The sequence below is a fragment of the Morone saxatilis genome, unplaced genomic scaffold (genome assembly GCF_004916995.1).
Source record: "Morone saxatilis isolate NCDOM2014 unplaced genomic scaffold, NCSU_SB_2.0 Contig5, whole genome shotgun sequence".
Classification (NCBI taxonomy): domain Eukaryota; kingdom Metazoa; phylum Chordata; class Actinopteri; family Moronidae; genus Morone; species Morone saxatilis.
This window is the reverse complement of record NW_023340095.1, coordinates 22,350,217-22,361,151: the sequence shown is the minus strand read 5'-3', so window position 1 is coordinate 22,361,151 and position 10,935 is coordinate 22,350,217. Positions and strand designations below refer to the sequence as shown.

The 10,935-nt window shown below is 38.5% G+C and overlaps 1 protein-coding gene across 2 annotated transcripts in view; it reads right to left on the bottom strand.

Annotated features, from left to right (window-relative positions):
- The window catches only part of gdap2 (ganglioside induced differentiation associated protein 2), a 29,974-nt gene that overhangs the window by 18,349 nt on the left and 690 nt on the right, over positions 1-10,935 (bottom strand). For both annotated transcript variants that reach the window (XM_035677166.1, XM_035677165.1), the window contains exons 2-7: positions 8,442-8,668; positions 4,607-4,746; positions 3,834-3,987; positions 2,611-2,699; positions 1,660-1,736; positions 1,051-1,210 (exon numbers count right to left, since the gene is read on the bottom strand). In XM_035677166.1, the coding sequence (XP_035533059.1) occupies positions 1,051-1,210; positions 1,660-1,736; positions 2,611-2,699; positions 3,834-3,987; positions 4,607-4,746; positions 8,442-8,623 (802 nt within the window). In that variant the 5' untranslated portion in view covers positions 8,624-8,668. The remainder of the gene's footprint in view (positions 1-1,050; positions 1,211-1,659; positions 1,737-2,610; positions 2,700-3,833; positions 3,988-4,606; positions 4,747-8,441; positions 8,669-10,935) is intronic.

Below are 10,935 nucleotides of genomic sequence, written 5' to 3'. Positions count from 1 at the left end.
ACTCCTTTTAACATTTACAGAGACCCCAACAGTACCACCATGAGCAAGCACTTGGCGACGGGGGCAAGGAAAAACTGCCTTTTAACAGGCTTTAACAGAATTTAATATGGAGACAATTAAAACATTGTGTCCTAAAACGACCTGTGAGTTCAGAACACCTGCTCCGTGTTAGTCAGGCCTGCCGGTCGCCATCTGAAACGCTTTGTAATATGCAGATGATACTCTTTGGAAAACATGAAGCCCTACAGAAAGACATGGCTCGCTGAACGAGTGAGAGTATTGCGCAAGTGGGTGTGAGTGTGTGAAGGTACTGGTGTAGGCTGTATTTGATGTTGGGGCTGACATTTTGACTGTGGCACTGGACATGTGACTGACTGTGTGGTTTGTTGACTGATTTACTGATTAATTGACAGAATGACTGACAGCTGGTTGAATTGGTAGATAGCCATATGGTTACTGAATCACTACTTGGCTGACTGACAGACTGAGTGACTGGTAACCTCTTTACCCACACAGAGAGAACAGACTGGCCACCCTGACAGATTCAAGTTATTTTGTTTTCATTTTTCCAAAATTAAAAACAAACACTGTAAACAGAGAAAGCTTCAGCTTATTAACCTGTTAAAACTGGTGCTTTTTATTGTGCAGGTAACACCTCCGTTATCTTTGAAGTGCCTCAAACTGAATTAAAAGCCCTGATCTGTCCGAGGTCAAAAGAAGGAAAAAACAACAATAAATGGTTCCTTTTCCTCGGTGTGAGATGTGTCAGATGAGTGAGGACAGAAATGGAAAGTTATTAAATATTTATTGTGCCTGTGTATTCATTTCGCTGACTCTTAGCAACAGCCATAAAAAGCACATTTATTAATCTTGGATTGTTTTTTTTTTATTGGAAGAGTCTAAATCTAAAGTTAAGTATCAACCACTTCAAAAGAATTGATGCCTACTCTTATAATAGATTGCTGACATGAAAGTGAAGCACATTACGGTCCTTTCTAATACCAGGAAAGATTTCATCACATTATAATGAAAAAAGTGTTGAAACTGTACCTTCCAGGGTGCCTGGTTTCTCTGCGATGCGGATCTGTCTCTCTGGGACGACCGGTTCACCCTCTGAGTTGCCAATGTCAGCTGGGATGAGTGGCAGGCAGGCCTTCTCTTCTTCCTCAGAGCGAGGGTAGTAGAGAGGCAGTAACTTCTTGTACACCAGCTGCAAGGACACACATATCAGTACTCATATTAATGCCCAAAATGATACATACTGACATCTTAGAGAGCACAGCAGAATAAGGAGGACTGATCTGGTTCAGTCTTTCATGACACCCAGCATCTAACTTTCTGAACTGGCCTTGAGCAAGACAATAAAAGGTGTCAGTGTGCTTCAACCCAAGTGTCAAAACCTTCTCACCACAATTTCAATAACTTATTCATGTTGCGATTGGCCAGGTGAAACGAGAATGGTTTGAACTTCTCTCTCAAGCTCTCTTTCCTAATTCTTTTCTTTAACCATTTCTACCTACCTTTCGCTCGCAGCAACATGTCACATACAATAAATCCCTTTCAAGCTGTTTTTTTTTTTATATAATACACTTCTTGGTTACCCGTACAGTGATTTTGGTGCAATGTAAAGGAACTGTCACAGACTAAAGCCATACAAACCTCATCTGTGTCTGACACTGCGAACACCACCGCCTCTATGCTGTTTCCATGATTCTCCAGGAACCTGCGCACTGTTCCTATAAACACGTCAATTTTACACACACACACACACACACACACAATCAACTACAATTATAAAATGTAAAAAATTGTGAAAAACGTCCATCACAAGGTCCAAATATCCTAGACGATTTCTCTAAATTGCAACAGTCCCAAAAACAAAGACTTTCACAGATATGAAGCAACAAAATCTGTACACTAATGAAAATGGTGCCACTGAATGTTTATTCATCATTTTTAGGCAGCATAAACATTTCAGTTTATCAAGTTATCAAATAATCTTGTCAAAATTAACCAGACTAATTACTTCCCATTTCACTTACCCATTACTTTAGAACCTGGTAAATAATAAACACATATGTATTTACTTGTGTGTTTGTATTTGCTTAACAACCTACAATAAATCATCCCTTAATCAAGGCTATAGTTTAGTTTTTGTTGAGGTTGTTTTAGAGAGGTGTGTCTTGGAGGCTGTAGTCTGTGGTGCTGTTGAACTGTATTGCATTATACTAACAGATTTCACTATGCAAATACAGAAACCTTCTTATGTATAACCTCTATGGGTGGTCTATGTCACTGGATCTGTAATGTGTTTGGGTGCATCTGAAACATGGATGTTTCAGATTTAGTTGTATATCATCAAGCAATTGTGTGTACTTTAAGTGAACTTGTCATTTAAGTTGAATGTCAGACAGACATAAAGGATTGCAGTGTGTGTTATAAGGCAAGGCAAGGTGTTATAAGGCAATTATCTATGTGTATTTGGGACTGTGTGTGTACCAAAAACGTGTGCTATATGGCGTGATAAGTGACTATCACTATGCATTTTATCACAACCTGTGTATATCTGTACCTCACTGGTAGAAAGTTGTGTGTTTCTTAATGTCTTACTGAAAGCAATGTGTGTTGCGTCCTCCAGTGGGTAACCTCTTTTGGTTGTGCTCACCACACAGAAGCCAACAGATGCCATCGACTGCTCTCTGAGGTGACAAGAAAAAATTATCTCACATACTGTACACCACATTTACAGTACATACCAGTAACTGATTAGATGGTTCACACACACACACACACACACACACACACGGTTTTTTAAACCAATATAACTACACATACTATTCCAAATGATAATGTACTTCTCATTTTAAAAGTAAGTACTAGATTATCAGAACTTTGTACATTTTCAATATTCTTTATTTATATTATATTCATATATTATATTATAGCTGCAGTATTAAACAGCGACACAATCAAGCAGACAGCCATAATATCACAAAAATGTATATCACGTCAGGCAAATACAAAATGCAAACGAGAAGCCTCATTAGCCTGTGGTCTGAGGCTGCAATGTTTTGAATGTGCAAATCCTGTATTTCTGACTTTTGAATGACTGCCTTAAATGAGTTAATATGTTCAGCTACATTTCAAGTTTTACCATCTACCCCAAACACAGATGCAGCTCTTCTCCAGACAGTGTTTTTTGAGATGTTTATTCCTGCTGTCTTTCAAATGCGTTTCATCAAATCATTGTTTATTTGCACCTGTCAGGCACAAATATTGTTCATCAAACAAAACCATATCTGAGGGGAAATCTGTCATGACAGCTCAACTCAACAAGAAATGAAGTGATTTCACATCACTTCTAGAACTTGTTGCTTCGTCAGATAAACACAATTACGAGAGAGGAGTGTCTCTTTGATTACCGCACATTAAAAAAGGTCCAGCTTGTAACATTCAGGAGGATCTGTTGGCTGCAATACAATAAAATAGTCATAGGTATGTTTTTTTGTGTATAATCGCCTGAAAATAAGAATCATTGTGTTTATATCTACAGAGAGAGCGGGTCCTCTTCCACGTAGGCCGCCATGCTGAACCACCATATTTCTACAGTAGCCCAGAATGGACAAACTAAATTCTGGCTGTGGATAGGGCCCTTCTTGTTTTTCATGAGTTTCACAGCCACCGTAGTTCCTCCCACACACTTGGAAGGTGTGTGGTATTCAAATGGTTGCGATCTTCAATTTCACCACTAGATGCCACTAAATCCTACACACTGGTCCTTTAATAACAGCCTGGTTTAAAAGTGATTGAATGGTTGAGTTGATGGTTCTTACGCAGCCAGCTGCATGATGTTCCTGTAGCAGCTGTACAGCGAGCTCTCCGCTGCTGTCCGGTACTTGGCTTTGTATTTTGGTCCCACCGTGTGGATGATGAACCTCGCCGCCAGGTTGAAGCCTTTGGTCAGCTTCGCCTCCCCCGTCCGACATCCTGCACACAAACATGCAAATAAAACAAATTTGCCATTTAATATGAAGTTGATTGGGAACAGAAATTGTTGTTGAAATGACAACTACTGTTGCATGTGCTAAAATCTTTACAAATTTGAAATTTCCAGTATGGATTCTAGGCTTTTAAAAAGGTTCAAGCTAGTATTACAAGAATGTATATGCTATCCACCCATGCAGATATTTTCAGTTTGAGTGCTTGAGATATACACAAATATACCAAAATAAAATACTTAGGTCATGTGATTACAGGGATCTCTATAAGAAATTATCCACTCTACTAAGGATGTGGTTGAAAGTTTCAGAAATAAAAAGGAAGTTGTGCCATATGTGAGAATTCTTCAATCACCAACACAAGTCAATCTTATTTCTTGTCAGTATGATGTAGACTCTTCCAAAAACAATATGTATTATTGAGGTTTTAGAGACATTTAAATTCAGCAGCTGTGGAGCCTTTCTAAAAGAGGAGCGATTGCAGTTAGGTCCCGTTTTCTTTCCAGTTCAGCTGATCATCATGTGCCTGGCCCGCAGCACCACTGAGCAGGAAGTCTCAAAATCAAACTTTTCGTTTTCATCTCTCCAGTTTTTTCCCCCTTGACTACCTTTGAGTTTAAGCAGCTCATCTCGCAGCTCAGGCCCTGCTAGCTGATGGATGCTGTCAGACACTGGGTTTTTGTCATTCAGCGACTCGTTGCTGGTGTTCACGATAGAGGTGCAGTTCAGCAGCGCCACATCACCAGCACTGTTGTGGAAAGAAAGAAAGAGTGACTTTATTAAAATTTCAAACTTATATGTGCATGACTTATCTAGATATAAACACAACTTTTATATTTTATTTCATACAAAATCCCAGACACCATCATTTTTTGTCATACCATTTTGTCTGCAGGTCCACAATAAATGGTTTTATTCAATATTTCTCTAGTAATCAATGTGTACATTTGTTGAATTCCCACAAATCAGCACAAGGTTCATTCACATTTTACCTTCTCAAAACACTGGAAGAGTTATTGTGTGAGCACACATGCACGCACACGCACACACACACTAGTCTGCACACATTCATCCAAATAACCTTGAATATTTCACCATTGAGCCAAAGTAAAATGCTTATTTTACTTGCTTCAGAAAAGTAATTTCTTCACTCCGAGGACCTCCAGGGTTTGTTTGGAAAGGACAATGAGGAACTACTTGAGCACCATGTGTTGAAAGCATTTGGTCACACGACAAGTTCAGCCTCCAGAAACGTTTTTTTTTTTTTTACATTATTCCTCTTAGGTTAATAAAAATGAGTCACTCTTACTGAGAAACAGACCTTGTTGGCAGTCGCAGCCTTTCAGAACCCGTTTTACTGAGTCTTATCTTCATCTGTCTAAATCTTTAGGTTACAAATGTTCCTAGTGGAGCAAAATGGCAACAAGTAAGTAGTGAGTAGTAAGTAATTGACCAGACAAGCAGCATGCAGCTTGTGTCTGAGTCAGTTTTGGGCGTGCCATATCATTGTTCATGTGATGACAGTAGTGGCATCATTTTTAATGTGATAAACATTGTGACACGTTGGCATATTTTTGTCATGACTACAGCTACTGCTGCCAGTTCTGCTGTGTTGAGTTGGTTCCAAAGGAAGTAACTTTGGTGGTGTGGCAGTGGACAAAACTGGAATATAATATAATAATATAGTAATTTAATAATACAATTCATCATTGTATAAATTTAATAAATTGGCATCGCAGAAATGTTTCCATTCCATCATTATTAGCATTCGTTTCCTCAAAGATTTTCCACTGAAAATTCTGCAGGGAAAATAAGACATATGGATTTTGAAATGCTCGTACAATAACTCATCTGTTCAACCAGCCACATTCGCTGTAGAATGAATGAATTGAAAATAAGCCTTCTTAAATGCCTGCATTTTGTTAAGATGTGATTTGTATTAGAGGGGACAATTTGATTTAGTATTATTGACTGTCTGACAAGTGTGAAATAGACAAATTTTTTACTTGGTTCAGTATTATGAGAGGCATATTTTATTGGAAAACAATAACAGCCTCTTGTTTCATTTCATCCTATAATGACGAATAAAAATGCACGTCGTCATTTTGTTGACTTCCATGGAAATTAGTATGCAACAGACAGTATAGGAGATAGTATCTCCATTCTGTGTCAGCTTTCTACCATCATCCTCTTGGATAAACAGGTTTAAAATTATTACCAGGAAAAAAACTGAAATTCTAATAATATTGGTCACAAGCTAAAAAAAAAGATACCACTGCTTGTGGGTCAATTCTCCTTGGAGCTCTGGTCATGTTAGTGCAGCAGGAATGCGCTTGCTCCTGATGACGAAGCACGAGAGGGCTGCTGAAACAACAGGGCCTTTACAGAGAAGCCACTGCCAAGTCGGGCTGCGGATGGTCATGTGTTTCTCCACAAAGAGGATTTACGAGGTGATCTGGACTCTGAACTGGTCTGGGGAGCATGTGGAGAGACACAGGCAGCGTTTACATCGCAGAAACAAAACTGCTACTAATACCTGATGAATGTGTAGGATGTAAGACACATCTGATACTACTATTAACTGCCAGTAATGACCAAAAACACACCCATGTCTAGAGCAAAAATATACACTGCTTCTCCTGCTTGTGTCTTTATTCGCAGAAAAAAGTGTGATGTTTATTTACAATATTTCTGTTCCTAACTAAATTGACAAATTCTACCTCAATCTTCCATACAAGCTGCCTGTATGCTGAATGCATCAGATCAGGATTTGGAAGAGTTTGGAGCTACAGTGTGAACAGAGTGAAAAAAAAAAACCAATGTAGTATAAAGGTCAGATCGAATGTGATATTTGACTGGTTTCAGCATGGATCCACTCTGACTCTATCAATAGTCTACTGAGATAATTTGATAAAGTAAAAAACAGACAGAAGACAAATTCAGGCTAATCAGTGGATCATTTAATAACAGAGTAAATTAATGTTCTCCAAACAGTAGGCTGAATTCAATGGAATCACATGATTCACTGTTTAAAGTACAAAGCAAGCATTTATAAAAAGGAACACGCTGCACTGATACCATAAAACAACATTTCATAAACAGAAATCAAAACCTAATATAAATGGGCTAAAAATAGATTGGTAATGGAAGTACAGATGTATCTAAAAGAGCATGTAAACAATATGCAACAGGCACAGGAACTGGAAAATCTAATTCTTGACTCTGTATGAAAAGAGGATTTAAGGCTTCATCAAAGGCATACTTAGTTCAAGGAAAAATCCTCACTTCACTGAAACGTCATGCTTCAGTCACCACAAGCTCTACAACACGCTTCAATCCACAGCAATTTCCAAAAAGTACAACTTCAGAATCTCCTTAATTGCAGTTATATAAGAGAAAGCAATATGGAGTTCAAGAGTCAGTTTCATGGATCTTCCTGTGACCATGAAACGGACACAATAATTTGTGAGACACGTTGCAGCAGCTGTCATTATTCTACTCCAGAGCGACAGCTGGATGGGATATCTGATACCAGAAAAAACTAATAAAAACTCAAGAAGAGATTTGGTTTGGAAAAATCTTCACTTTCTGTCCAAAAGGAACAATACCCACTGTTGTCAGTGATTGGCCATTTTACACACATGTGAAGAGCATGATGGGTGCAAATCTCATTTCCCAGTGATTGGGATGTGTGATTAGTTTGTTCATACATTAAATTCACATTATAAAAGGGTGACCGCATGAACATCTGAAGAATGTGAACTGCAGGGGTTTAACTCTGACAGTATCAGCGCCAACAGGACTAAAGCCACTTCACACAGGATCCCATTATTCTACGAGATGAAGCTTTAAATAAAAAAAGGCCAAAGAATTAACACACAACAGATCAAATGTAATTAATTATGTGATGAAGAATTACTATTGGGCAAGCCTCTCAAACACCATTTCAATTTTCTCACACACACACCCACACACACACACACAATTCATCTTTGGCTAGCAGCTTTCAGCAGAGTGGCCAACCACAGGAGAACCATGGGAAAGGGAAAACACATTGGAATATCTTTGACCCTGTCTAGGCTAGGTCGCACCTGTAAAAAGATTTTAATCTCAGTAGGTAAATACAGGTTTTATTCATATAATCATTGAATAAATGTAGAAATATGCAAAGAACGATAATATCTGCAATATGTTTCTGATCAAAAGCACAAACACAGATGTTTTGATCTGTTTATGCCAAAACATTGTAACTCAAGTTTTGATTATTAATATGATGCATCTTTATTTAAAAGATTATATGATCCTCTACTGGTGGAGAAGATCTCCTTTTGTCTATCCTTTCCAAAAAATCAGTTAAACTGAAACCGAGGCTGACATAGTGAGCTCTTAAAAAGCTGACAATCTAAATAGAGGAGAAAATGTGAAGAAATATACGTGACTCACAAGAGGATGATCTTGCGGTTGATGTCTGGTCTGAAGGGGAAGGGTGAGGGGAAGGCCTGCTGGCTAAGCAGGCTGTCGCCCTGCTCCAGCGGCGTCTCCTCGCCATCCTCGTCCAGCTGCTGCTGCCACGTGGGGAGGGTCTGGATGTCCACGAACTGGGAGCGAGCACCCAGAGGATCCATCCCCTCTGGTACTACAGGCTGACACTGGAGCTCCAAGCAGGCGTGCTGCAGGCAGGAGAGTGAGAGAGCAGCATTAGATCTGAAGTCAACTTTATTTATAAAGCCTGAATTCAAAAATCTGATATCTGCCTCAAAGGGCTTTAATATCAGTCGGTGCTGCTCACTTCAGCTGTGATTAGAGCTGCAATGATGAGACGACTAGTTGTCAACTATTAAATTATTATTATTATTATTATTATTATTATTATTATGAGCTTTGGGAAACAGTGACCCACATTTTATGACATTTTATGGAGCAAACAACTAATTGATTAATCGATAGTGAAACTGATCGTTGGTTGCAGCCGTCATAGAGGTTTGCAGCGACAATTTTGATAACAGATAATTGATTAAGTCTGCACCTATTATTTTTCTATGGTCATTATCTGTTAGCCGAGTAATAATTTAGTCTATAAACCGTCAGAGTAGTTATATCTCGAGGCCAGAGTGACGTCTTCAAATACTTGTTTTAAATCCAAAACACAGAAAGCTTACAGACGGCAAAGAAAAGCAGATTACATATATTAATCTTCTGTTGATCAATTAATGAATTAAATAGTTTTAACGCTATAATTTGATCCATTAATCTTTCATGTCATTCATTAAGCAAAAACTGCAGCCACTTGCTGGTTCCAGTTCCTCACACACTGCGATTTGTTTTCAGATTAAAATGGATAATGAAAATGAGTGTCAGCGTCAGGCCCCACTGAAACTGTACCTGCTTCACTTCAGTGTTCAGTTCTTTCACTTAGATTTAGTGAAGAGAAGTTGTTTTTCACTCCCTTCCCCCTCAGCTCACACTGTCTAATAAACTTCACTTCACTCAGATTGCAACCTGCCTTGTTGCTACATTGCATTCTGGTCTATTTCCTGTGGCCTCTCTACGGATAGATTGTTGCAGGTTGGTGTAAAATATCAGCTCTGGAAGGAGGCCCTTGCTATTTGAGATTGCTGAAACATTTTGTGCATTCGAACTATTGAATTGTGTTTGCTAGAAATATCTCAACATGCTGTAGGCGGGTATCCACAGGAAAACAGAAAATACACCTTAAATAATTAAATGACCCTCAAAAAGTTCAACCTCAAAATACACTTGCAGGTCCTTGCACATGTTAGAGTGGATTGTTCTAGATATTCAGTTCATCTACAGATTCATTTTCAAGTAGTTGTTTTGCCTATAAAATTCCAGAACATCTCAGAAAATTCTTTAAGTTTATGTCTGTATATCTCCAGATTCCTCCCCTAAATGACACCATGTGTCACATCTACAGGACAGTTGTGACTTTTCCATTAGTTTGTTTTTCGGCTGAGTTTTAAAATGCTGTTTCAAACATCACACACACACACACACACATCTACCTTGACAAGAAGAAAAACTGAAAGGAACACTGGATCAATTTCACGCTAGTATTCAAGTATTCAATCTGCCACAGACTGCCTGCAGAGCTGATCAAACTGCTTATTGAAGTCCCATCAGTCTGACTGCAGCCACTTAAACCTCCACTGATTTCAAGCAGCAAACTCCCTAGAAAACCTGCATGTAATAACATTATCAACAGATTAGAGCAGATGCATGACAGCTGTCTCTGTTCAATAACGTGGTGACGCTCACCCTTAACTCGAGATACCAACCTGTTCATTAGCAGAACGAGCTCAGAATGAGAAACACATTCACACTGTATGAAAGCTATGTGACAAGCACGTCTTTTAGTATAATGCTCACACAATCAACTTGTCTCTGCCATATCATTGTAAATGGACCATCTGTGGGTTTTACACTGTTGCAATAATTAATCAGTTAGGTCAGTGGTTCCCAACCTGGAGGTCGGGACCCCCACTAGGGGTCACCGAAACTTCATAAGGAGTCGCGATGCCTTCTTGATTTTTTGGGGTGTAAGAAAGAATTAAAAAATACACAGTAGGGCTGAAGAAAACTTAATGAAACTGTTACTTTTAAAGTTGTTAATTAATTATTTAAGATCTAAACTCTAAAGACCGGAACTCAAAGAGCTTATAGAACAATAAGAAAACACAGAATGTCTCCAAATAAGAAGCCTATTAAGTATGTAACGTTATTAATATTAAAAAAAAAAATTGCACAGACAAAGAATTGTGTGAAAAGGCCCCAGAAATATCAGGAAAACTAATCTCTGATGCAAAATTCCCAGGAAATATTCTGCTCAATTCATCCAGATCCTTTTAGATTATTATAGATAAACTTGTCAGTTTATGCAATGATAGAAAATGGGTCCCTTAAAGAAAAAGGTTAGGAA